This window comes from Homalodisca vitripennis, chromosome 1 (assembly GCF_021130785.1).
Source record: "Homalodisca vitripennis isolate AUS2020 chromosome 1, UT_GWSS_2.1, whole genome shotgun sequence".
NCBI classification, from domain to species: Eukaryota; Metazoa; Arthropoda; class Insecta; order Hemiptera; family Cicadellidae; genus Homalodisca; species Homalodisca vitripennis.
Genome location: NC_060207.1, coordinates 165334705 through 165347320, shown reverse-complemented (window position 1 = coordinate 165347320; position 12616 = coordinate 165334705). Strand labels below are relative to the sequence as shown.

Genomic DNA, 12616 nt, shown 5'->3' with positions numbered 1-12616 from the left:
GACAATATTCAATAATTTGTACTAAAGCAATGTTTTTTATAAATCCCTGCTACGTGGTGATTCAGATAATCAGTCAAATTTTTAACATTACCTGAACACAATAGTGCACGTGTTTTAAGCGAAAACTTCAAAAATGATTTTGAGGTAAGTTTAGGCTGGAATGTTGTAGCAGCTACGCGACTCGTATAGATTTCAAGCGAGACAACGTTCACGAAGACCTCGCAATACTGTAGTATTATCAGTTGATTCAATAATCAGCTGTTTCATTTCAGTGTAGACATTTTCACTTCTATTTCTGTTTTCCTTGCCTTGTACTTTTCTTTAAATCTTCGCAGATAGCATTTCCTTTCAACACTAACCATGGCTTTACCCACTGGCTAACATAATTAATGTTATACAACTATTATTAGAACTAATTTTAAATTTATATAATTGTATTATTTTAATAATTTATTAAAATTTATTCATCACAATTTTAAGAAGTATGTTGCCTTAGACTAAAATTTGTTAAGCGTCTTCGTAACGAATAAATTAATTAAACAATGTTTATTAGTCTGTCTATTATTTCCATTACTATTGCAGAGTATGAAAATATATTAATAATATATACTTGAACTATGTATGCTGCGTTGGTAGGATTTTTGAATCATTAACATTAATGTTATTTATTTAAATTGATTGGGTGTTATAATTAATATTTCACTACTATTGTTAAATTGGCTCAATATTGTTACAGTTTAACTCTGTGGGTCCATCACATTCACACCGGATTATTAATTTCACTGTGTGGTCCGACACTGCAATGACTATATGATGCAGTTCAGTTTGAACTATTTAAAAAGCTGGACATGTACTAAAAAGTAACGTAAAACGTAACATATTCTTAGAAAGAGTACTAATTTGGTGCCCCTATGAATTGCTAAATTTTTGACGATATAACAGCAAACATTGTGAAACCGTACAACTTTGACATTTTTAATTTAATGATCGTTGCATAGAAACTTTTAAACGAGATACGGCTCGACCTTTATAACCTTTATATTTTAAAATCTTTAAAAATTACCCCTACCCCCCAATTGCCATTTTTGTGTATTTTTGAGTGTTGAAATGTGGGAGTTTTCGTTTTCCTGCCTCGTATTCTTTCAATTATAAACAAATTTAAGGTATGAGCTAAAAGTACAGGTGAGCTACGTTAACGTAAATATAGGCAATTTAAGCAATAATATTTCATGGATACCACATGATATATTTTAATCATTAATTTATGGTGAAATGACGTTGTTGGTACAAAGACGAGTTCAAAAATTAGACTAGAAACTTCTAAAACCACAATTTGACTATTTTTACGCTATAAATGTTAAAAATTAACATTGGATCTGTGGCTTTATTTGCATTGTACACTATTGCGTAGTAAATGACTACTATTTAAAAGGGGGTTTTTCAGTCTTAAAGTTTTTCTTGGTGGGTACTATTACAATACCAGACACTATAACATTAGAGAAAACTCCTTGAAACCATGTTTTATTTCGGAATTTCTCTGATAGTCACGTAGCTTGGTTATGTATTATATTTATTGCAAATTATTCAACGGAGATGTTAATTTAGGAATTCAAAAATACTTTGCCTTCTTGATTCTTTTGCTAACAAAGAAGTCTCCAAAGTATATTTTAATACCAGCTCCTATCTAAAAATGTCATCTAACTATTGTTCAATAAAATTGAGTTTAGTTCAGAAACCCTCCAAACACTCCAAACACTAAAGCCAATCTTATAGTTCAATATTATTATTAGCGTCTCTTCAAGGAAACGGTTATTTATAACACAGCTTTAACAATCTTTAAAGCAGTATGCAACTTACATTAATATATTCACAATCCAAGTGTAATAATTCAGAATAATGTTTCAGTTATTTATCAATAACTGTGAATGAACATTTTATGATTGATGTATGATCGATTTTATATTCAAAATTTCTATTTTTATTTTATTTATTCCAAAGTCTGTACATTTACACATATACATATGGTTCACCGCAGTAAACACTGGTTTATGAGACTCTGGGCAAAAAATAGGAATTCCAGAAATCGAAATAATAAACAATTAAGCTACAAGAAATTTGAAACATACATTGCCCAACAGATGCAATTGACTATATTTCATGGAAGAGTACGTATATTAAAGACGAAAAAACACGCCACCTGAAAAAAATTAAGATGGACCATTGGCTGAACAAAAAAGTTTTCCTGAGAAAGAGGCATTTCCCAAAGAGATATGAGATGCCATGTGATGTTTGTTTGAAAATCCAAATATCTGCAATGCTAAAACACAGAAAAATACGTTTCACTCGTTACTCCAAGACGGATTCCTCATTGCCTCCAACAAGAATGCTATTCTACAGCTACTCACGAAAAGTTTAATTTATCACTGAGAAACGTTGCATTAATGAAGAAACCGCATCTATGCAATTTTTATCTGGCTGTTCATTCTTTATTCAGTGAATTACTGTATTCGATTTTCAAAATGAATTGCTGGTCACTCAGTTACTCCTTACAAAACTGGAGTGGGGCCGTCAGAGAATGGTTCCATTTGATTTTAAAATAATTAATCAATTTCGATTAAGTATCATAAAATAATCCCTGGGCCTCCTAATTTTTAAGTCGGTAAAAAATTACTGAAATTGTACCGATACAGTTTTATCATTAATATAATACATTTTATTCGTGATTTAAAAATAATTTCAGTACATCCCGTAGTAGTAGAGCGCACTTGTGTAGTGTAGAGACAAGACAGTACAGATTACGCTGGACCAAGAGTGACAAGTAGCGTCTGTGAGGTAATCCAATCCTAACGCCTTTGTACCAGGACGGAGGAGAGATGGAATTACGGAGCCTCACTCCTAACGTACTTGTGTAGTGTAGAGACAAGACAGTACAGATTACGCTGGACCAAGAGTGACAAGTAGCGTCTGTGAAGTAATCCAATCCTAACGCCTTTGTACCAGGACGGAGGAGAGATGGAATTACGGAGCCTCACTCCTAACGTACTTGTGTAGTGTAGAGACAAGACAGTACAGATTACGCTGGACCAAGAGTGACAAGTAGCGTCTGTGAGGTAATCCAATCCTAACGCCTTTGTACCAGGGCGGAGGAGAGATGGAATTACGGAGCCTCACTCCTAACGTACTTGTGTAGTGTAGAGACAAGACAGTACAGATTACGCTGGACCAAGAGTGACAAGTAGCGTCTGTGAAGTAATCCAATCCTAACGCCTTTGTACCAGGACGGAGGAGAGATGGAATTACGGAGCCTCACTCCTAACGTACTTGTGTAGTGTAGAGACAAGACAGTACAGATTACGCTGGACCAAGAGTGACAAGTAGCGTCTGTGAAGTAATCCAATCCTAACGCCTTTGTACCAGGACGGAGGAGAGATGGAATTACGGAGCCTCACTCCTAACGTACTTGTGTAGTGTAGAGACAAGACAGTACAGATTACGCTGGACCAAGAGTGACAAGTAGCGTCTGTGAAGTAATCCAATCCTAACGCCTTTGTACCAGGACGGAGGAGAGATGGAATTACGGAGCCTCACTCCTAACGTACTTGTGTAGTGTAGAGACAAGACAGTACAGATTACGCTGGACCAAGAGTGACAAGTAGCGTCTGTGAGGTAATCCAATCCTAACGCCTTTGTAACGGGGCGGAGGAGAGATGGAATTACGGAGCCTCACTCCTAACGCATTTACCTTTGCCGCCAAATCACAGAAAATAGCTTACTTAAAATTCCGCTTTCAATTCCACCGAGACGCTTCAGATCTTTTAATCTTTTTTCTTTCGCACAAAGGGTGACAGGCCTCCACGTGATGAGATTTCAGAGCTGAGTAATGTTTATATACAAGTAAACAAAGCTTTTTCTATGTTTAATGTTTTCTTTTATGCATTACATAATAATTGTTACAGTTTCTTCTAAATAAGTAGACAGTTTATACATCTGGAAAAGCGTTTATCACAAATTTACGGTATTACTAAAATATTTCACTGTCTCGAAATTCACACGATTACACTATATGCTACATGTGTGATGAATACATTTTAAATACATCTGGTATTTTGTCTTACTGGTGTGTTAAGAGCAAATTTTGTGATCGATTTTCAACTTCGCGAAGACCTAAAAACTTGAAATTTTGCGCATAACTCTGAGATGTATGACATTACAATAATATACTATAATAAAAGTATGACTAGATATTTTAAAGTAAGGAAAAAATGTAACTTTTACATTGGGCTCATAAGGAAACGTGGTATCAACGAGATAAATGAAGACTGATAAATTAGTAAACCGAATATCCTGTGAAGGTTAATAATATGGGAATTTCAGTAAATTAACAACACAAGGAGAAATAAAAGTATAATCTATAAATAATCACCAACCAAGTGCCCCACGTAATGCATTTTAAATATTATTGGAACTTTCATCGTTAAAATTCACCAATATTAATTGTTTACTACAGTCTGAATAAAATTATAAATCTTTATGAATGTTGAAGAAATTATTTAACCCTTTCATTCCATTTCAAAAATGTGTTTCATAAATAAATAGAATTTGTAGGGAGGCACACCAAATTTAAATATAATGTCCTTGTAAAATGTACACACGCAATGTATTTCAAGCGTAGTTAGGGGATGCAAGGTCCAAGTAAACACATGAAGATAGCCATATTATCTTTAGAATTATGACACCTTTAGCTACAATGAACGTTTTATCTCACAAGAAAATAATAATCTGCTAGTATACGTACGTATTGCATCACTTTCTTATTTTATGTGCAAATTGTTTTCCTATGTACATATGCGCAGAAACAGGTACATTAAAGATCAATAAACATGTAGTTATTTACTACACAACTAAAAGTTAATTGATTAGACCACCTTAGGAATTGTGCATTTTTCCACTTAACATGCTTACTCTGTCAAAAATGCAATAATTTTATTTCATTTAAACAAATGATGTGAAAATATATTATGGTGTGTGAGGTATGTAACAGTGCGTTATCATCCATGTGGGAATAAGTGTGTTGTGTTATTACAACGTTGTTTCAGTTGCGTTGTTTAATTTTCTTTTCTCTTTCAGATAAAGTAAAATTCGAAGTTAGAAAATTGCTTGCAAGAAATTATAGGCAGGAATAATTAAGACAGAGCTTTACTTTTATCCTGTATTTGTTACTTGTGCATTTTTCAGCAATCTTTTTGAGAAGATTTGTTTTTTTAATTTGTTTAGCAATTTTCCATTACCACTGATATAATTTGCGAACTATTTTACAAAATGTTGTTACCAACAGTTCATCGGCAAACATATAATTATGAGACATTACAATGACGTTTCTGTAAGTAATAAACTCATTTCAAATGATTAATGTAATAGCCAAGTATCTGGCGCTGTTCACCAGTATAGTATATGTGTTCTTTTATGAAGAATACAAGGTCAAACACTAGTATTGAATTCCTCTGAAAGTAAACAACCTTTGTTGGTTAAGTCGACATCTTAGTGATATGAGGGCGGATCCCGGGGGCTTTAAAGCCGCTTTATGCACAGAACAACACGAACACAATACACAGTTTGTCAACGGCAGAAGGGCTGGAATATTGCGCCCTTCTAGGGAGTGGTGGGTGGAAGATTTATCGCTGTGAACAACACTTCAAATTTAATAATGGATGTGAATCATGGAAAATATCTAGGAAATATGATACATGTCTATTTTGTAGTATTATCCCACTAATATTTTGGCTATTTTAATAGGTTATGTCCAAATATTCTCTAAACAGTACGCATTAATTGGCGTGATAAATTTTAAATCACATGAAAGAATTAATTACTGAAACCAATTGGATTTTTGTCAGTTTTTACGGGCTGTGCTTCAGTTCATCGAAGTAAATTGTCGTTGTTTAATTAATTATATTTGAAATGTGTATGACTAATTAGATTCTGACATGATGCACATTTCTTTGCTGGGTATTCTTATTTAAATGGGATAATCTGAAAGGAAAACTAGGATATTATGATCTAAAGGTAAAACTACACAAAGGTGAACAGATTAAAATTTGCTGTCTTGTCACATATTACAGGTAAAGAACTTATCTTGTACTGGGTACATTAAAGTAACTGAGTAGACAGAATGTTTCTTTGAAAACGTAACATAAAGCCGTTATTTTTATTTCGCAATCTTAGTTAACACATATGTTTTGTTTACAGTACGAAAAGGCCAAAAAACTCACATCAGATGCCAAATTTGGTAAGTTACATCTCCGTTTTAAGTATAATTAAGAGTTTATTTCGTACTGATGGATAGGGTTGACGAAACATTTAATTCGATACCTTATATTTCTTATAACTGTTATTGTGTGATGTTGCCTTGATCGAGTTTATTGCAAATAAAAGCTGAGAGTCAAGGAAAAGTGTAGCAACGACATTATCAAATATCATTAATTAAAACCAGTAACTTAAGCATTAAAACATAATGCCTTATTTTCTCGTCATGAAAAATAAATACAAAGTTAATTCTGCCACAAGGAGTGTCCCTTGCAGGTATTTTTAGATCATGAACGGATATAAAATGTAAGTTGCTAGTCGCTAAATCTTTAATTACAAAGATCGTAAAGTTCATTTTATTTTAGAGGTGAGTCTCAGTTAATGATAACATGAAAAAAAATATTACACATCCTATTGGTAGGGGATTGTCAAATATATTGCTTAAGGTAAACCTTACTGTTGATAAATCATTTTTAGCCTTGACTGTCACGATTTGAGTACTTAATTATATTGTTATGCTCTTTTTGTACAAAGCAATATGGTTTGTATTAAATTAAAATTAAAACTATGTTTAATTATCACAATTAATTATAGTTCATTTTGCTTAGCATCATTTTCATCCAATAACACTATTAGCATTAATACGTTGAATATTTTTAAATATCTATTCCAATCCTCTGCTCACACATGACTAGATATTCAAAAATATTGCAGGATTATATCTACCATAGAATTTATTAACAGCATACTAGATTAAAATGTATCACCGATTTGAAAATGAGGAGAAGATGTAAGCTTATTTTCTACATCTCCTTCTGTTTCTTTGTTTGAAGTATATTTTTGACTATGGAAAGATTGTGAATGAAACAGGATTTTTCCGGGACATTTGCCATCGTTCAGTAAAACAAAAATTCAGTAACACTACGTTTTGACAAAAATATTCCGTAGTTTAGTTTTAATGATTGGTGTTTTGTATAGTTTTGTATTAAGTGCATGTCTTTAGTGTTAGTGAAGTTGACAACAACATGTAGGTTGTGATTCCTGACTTAGGCGTGCCACAACGCTTTAGTAAGATTTGTTTATTTTAACCTAGTTTGTAATTATGTATTAGGTTAGTTCCTTACCTGAAGAAGAGATCAGATTGCAGATCTCGAAACGTAGTGTTACTGTTTTCTTGTTTCACTGAACGATGGCAAATGTCCGGAAAAATCCTGTTTCCTCCTTCTGTTTCATGGAAAACAGCCATTTGTGTGTGTATAGTGTGTTAAATCAGAATCAGTTGATTAATCTATGAATCTATTATTGCTTATTGTAAACATTATTTTAATAACATTACTTTTTAAATTTTACTTATATGTACTACTTTTGTAAGAAAGTGTAAAATGTTTTCCATTTAAATTGTGGTTACTGCATACATTATGCCCGGATAACAATGATGAATAGAAGAATGCAAACTTCAGATTTAGCAGTCGGTATTGGCAATACTGCAGCTGTCACTTTGATCAGCTTTTGCTACAACATGAGTCTTATCAGTACTGGAAGTTTTTAGTGTCGGAAAACATACGGGAAAAATACAAGCACGGAAGTGGAAGTTGGGAAATATAAAAGGAAGTATTATATAGGAAAACAACGATGGTTAGTGGTTTAAAGGATCAATTCTGTGAGTAAATGGTTAATAATTGTGACTGGAGAAGATAGTCAGCCTAAATCTTAAACCTAGTGTTCCAAGTTTGACATATTACAAAGTATACAGTTGTTTTATATGAGTCTGCAGATGTTGAGATGACAGTGAAAATATAAGGCCTATATGTACTTTCTCAAAGTCGTATACAGTACTTACTTATCTGTTACAACCTCATTTTGATGTAAACAGTACTGATTTAATCTTCATTCAGGAATCGCAACAGCAGGAAGATATGCACTATTTAGTGTATTATAAACTGTATTGTTTAGTATTCGCCGGTTTTCAAAATGAAATATATTTTTTTGTATTCTAATGTATACTTCGTATTTAAAATATTTACTTGAAATCACATTGAATGTATAAACTTAGTAATAAATGTTTTTGTTAAAAAAATTTAAAATATGATTTTTATAATACCTCCAGAGAAAAATACGAGATATTGCAGAGAGAATATTCCATTACTGACTGTTTTATTTGCGCATAACCTTACCTTTAAGGAATACAAAGGAATTTTGAATGATAAAAACAGTGATAACTTTCTTGGTCTTGATAAGTTGTACCAACATTTGATTCCATAAGCTCATGCAGACAATATTCAAGAGAGCAAGCTCCACATTCATTATAGTGCGGAAACAACACTCGATTTATTAATTATGAGTACCACGAGTACGGATTTAACAAGATCGGTAATGACAACATTTAATATATATAAAATGTTTTCAAGGTCAAGGTTATGATAATGGAGGAGGTTATGACGCATTATCTGAAACCCGCTTTGACATTTGTATCCCCTTCTAATAAATAACGGTTTAGTTAAAAACAATTGAGAGAATTCCTTAAATGTCTACATTTTTTTACTTTTAAAGCCACATTTAAAAAACGAAAACTTGTAATCGTGTTAATTAAGAAAAAACACTCAATATTTACTTTAATATTGTCGTTTGTATGCTTGCGCGAATGTAGAATGTTTACAGGCGGGGTTTTCGTTGGTAAGTGCAAGAGTTATTAATTTTCCCCAAACAATTTATGGGGATATCGCTGATAACATAAAAATATTCAACTGAATAAATATGAATTCATCTTTGATGTCACGAAGTCAATCTCAGTCAGTAATAAAGCTTGTGGTTTAATTATTTGCTTGTCATATTCGCTCCGCATAACTAGGGCAACGTGCATTCGTTATTTTGCGTTCATGCTGAGATAAACATTTGGCCAAGGCAACTAAATCTCTTATATCTGATCTTACCACAACATCCATATCTCCTGTTTTATTTGAACTATTTATTTATTTATATTCTAACGGCATAACTCCAATGTACATGCAAGAATAAGTTATAGTTGGCCAGAGTGCAATAAAACCAATAATCCTGCAAATAAACGTTGTTCTTGGAAATTCCCTTATCTGATTCATCGATGCTCTTTCCTTGTTCATGTTGTATCAAGATCCAGAGAATCAGATTCTTGCAATTTCTATTCTTAGATTCAGATCCTTACGTTGCTTCTTCTTGAATTGAACAAACATAAATAGCACTATCTGTATCCGTACTACTATATGGAGCCTACGAGTGGAGTAGTGGGAGGAGTACGCCCTCCGCCTGTCACTTACCTTTCATGCATTTCAAAAAACATTGTGCATGTTAGACTATTAACTTACTTACCTTTTTGTAACAAAATAACATTATTTATTTAATATGAATTTATGATAAATTATCATGATTTGACTACACATTTTCTTAAATTGGAACTATTATTAACCATATTGTTTCGGTAGCTGTATATTATTTTTGTCTATTAGGCTATTTTAATTGGTTGGTAGACAATTCTAATGTTGGTAATTGTTGTAACATCGTTTAGTATAATCAATTATTTTGTCAATTTTGTAGTTATCAGTTTATTTCATACGTTTAAAATTATGAAATGACACATATAAACACATTAGCCTATATGTCAATGACTGTATTGCCCCCATTGTTATTCGCTGTTACAGATGAAGACGAGGTGAAGGCGACTGTGTCTGCTCTAACGTACATCCTAACCAGTGCTGCCAAGTACGGAGTGTCTGAAGCCATCCTGTGCAATGAGCTTCAGCAGATCGGCTTCCCTCGGGAACACGGGCAGGCATTGTGTCGCGTTTATAGTGATCAGGTGAGAAAGGGAAAACGTTTGTCCAATTTGTATTCTAACCTGATTTGAAGTGAATTATTATTGCAAAATCTGCAACTTATTTTAAGGGTCATAAGCTATATTTATTATCCAATGGCATTAACACCTCTGAGAAAAGATTAAAATTCGAGGTAATAATTGTATTTCCAGATTTGTAATAAAAACTTCCTTTATAAATTTTAAAGATCTAAAATTATTGAAAAGGGAAGAAAAATTAAAATCACCGATGATATCAGATTGGCAATGGACAAGAGGCTAATCACCATTTTACTGCTTTTTGACTTTTCCAAAGCCTTCGACTGTGTTTATTACCCCCTTCTCGAGAACGAACTGACCTAGAGACTTGATATATTCCATGAAGCTTTATTTCTACATTTTTATAGTGAAAATGTCCTCATTGGTACTATGGGTTAACTTCATAGCAACGAGAAAAATGTAGAATACATTTGTAAACAAATTTAGTATTATAATATACCATTTTAACATGTGGCATAATAACACAAGTTGCTATAGACAAAATTTTTATGAAGGCTGTTTGTTACTCAACACGTGGTGTGGCATACTCCTACCTTGTTGATTAAAATCTGGCCTTGGCCTGTTTATAAAATTACTGTGTAAAGTTTTCTAAAGGACTTGACTAAGTCCTAGGAACATTGTTTTTTTCTTCGTATGGCCAAACACCCTCCAGACGTGTTTGTTTTAGTTTCTGTGTTAAAATTATGAACCATACAATATCCACGCTAAATTTGGTTGTACCAAGAAATCTAAACCAATCACTTCATGCACTACTTCCTTACTATGGCTCTGCCGTTACATTTGATTGAAATTGAGCTTTGAAATAAAGCTATAAAATTACTATGTCGATTTCCGTTAACGGTATTAATAGTATCCATGCCCACAGTGCATGCTGAAAATAATTTGTATCGTGAGTGTTTGCTCTCTTGCATTCAATTAGTAAAATAATGAACTTAAGTTTCGTATTCACAAGAGTAAGACTGTTCCAAATGCGTGTTTGCTTTGTGCGAATATGGGGAGAATGCTAATGCACCGTCAGCGAATGTTGCTGGTGAGTGGGATTCGCATTCCCGATAGCATTGTAACGGATACGTTACAAAAAATAAATAGTAAAAATAGATAGGCTCTGTGAAAAATGTATTAACTTTAGATTTTTTGTTTAGTAGGCTAACTTATATCTTTTAAATTTTGAAACTAGACCTTGCCTAGTTAGGTATTTTTTTAAATTATGAAACTTAGCCCTAGGCTAGGACTATGCCTACACCTAGGCTTCTGAGACCTTTTTTACAGGGTCGTTTTGCAATGGGTGCGGCGTAGGGCAGCTATGTGTGGTGAATGAAAATCAAATTTTAATAGAAACAAATTTTAAATTTATTGAATAAAAACTAATACTAATGAAAATGATATTGATGAAATGAAATTAAGGCTATGCTTAAACTAACATCCTACAACACAAAATCCAATTAGGTTGAAATAATTATTTAGAAAATACCCCTACTCCCTAGCAGTTAAAATTTAGAGTCTGATTAATTAAAAATGTTGTTCGAAAAGGTTTAAATACTCTTAAACATATTCACCAAATCCCATGATGGCGACACGGCGGTCCTCACAGACTGGAATTATCACGAACACAGATGAAACTTTTTTGACACTATTTGAATGTAATTAATGGATTTAATTATGAATGGCACTGTTACTTTCATAAAAGGTTAAATTTGGATCACATTGGAAAAAAGCCTGATTACTAATTGAAAAATTTTGAAACTGTTTCACAACGTACTAAATCATCAAGAGGTCGAGGAAGAAGACTCTCTTCTTCCCAAACTCCGCGTCAGTAGCGCAGAGAGGAAAAAGTGTTAACCTTCAAAACTGAAATTTTCCGTTTTTCTGGTCGAAAAATGGTCCGCTTTTACTTCTGGCTAACAACCCACTCGAAATCGGTGCGCAGAAAACGAGTTTGCGTACCCGCGGGGTCGCTACCCTCCAATGAGAATACTCGTTACGTTAGCCAATCGTGGCACGCGTTTTGCCGTGTTTAGCTTTGTTCTTCGATGTTGATGAAGAACTATCGAGTTTTATTAAATATGGCCGCTTTACCATTCGAGATTTACGTTTGAGGTTACAAAATTGTCAGTGACGGGCTATGTCACCATGCACAACTAACCTTCATAATAAATTGAAATTTGATTATTCTCAAATATGAGAATGATAACATTAACTAAGCAATTAAATTGTCGGTTTGGATTCCTATTCATTAGGTTTATTATTAATATAAAAATATTATTTATTGTATATATTATTCTCGAATTTATTATTAATTGTAAAAGTTGATTTAGGTTACAGGCTAGGCCTATACCCGTTACAGCATTCTCCCCGCAAAAGGTTACTTTTGAGACTAATAACAAATAAACTATTTCACAACACTGCTTCGAAAATAGTCGCTTTCGGTAC

General features: G+C 33.1%; 1 protein-coding gene across 5 annotated transcripts in view; it reads left to right on the top strand.

Moving 5' to 3' along the window:
• LOC124352664 (COMM domain-containing protein 4) overlaps positions 1 to 12616 on the top strand; it is a 228756-nt gene that overhangs the window by 213093 nt on the left and 3047 nt on the right. For all 5 annotated transcript variants that reach the window (XM_046802233.1, XM_046802235.1, XM_046802231.1 and 2 more), the window contains 2 exons: positions 6247 to 6286; positions 9975 to 10132. In XM_046802233.1, the coding sequence (XP_046658189.1) occupies positions 6247 to 6286; positions 9975 to 10132 (198 nt within the window). The remainder of the gene's footprint in view (positions 1 to 6246; positions 6287 to 9974; positions 10133 to 12616) is intronic.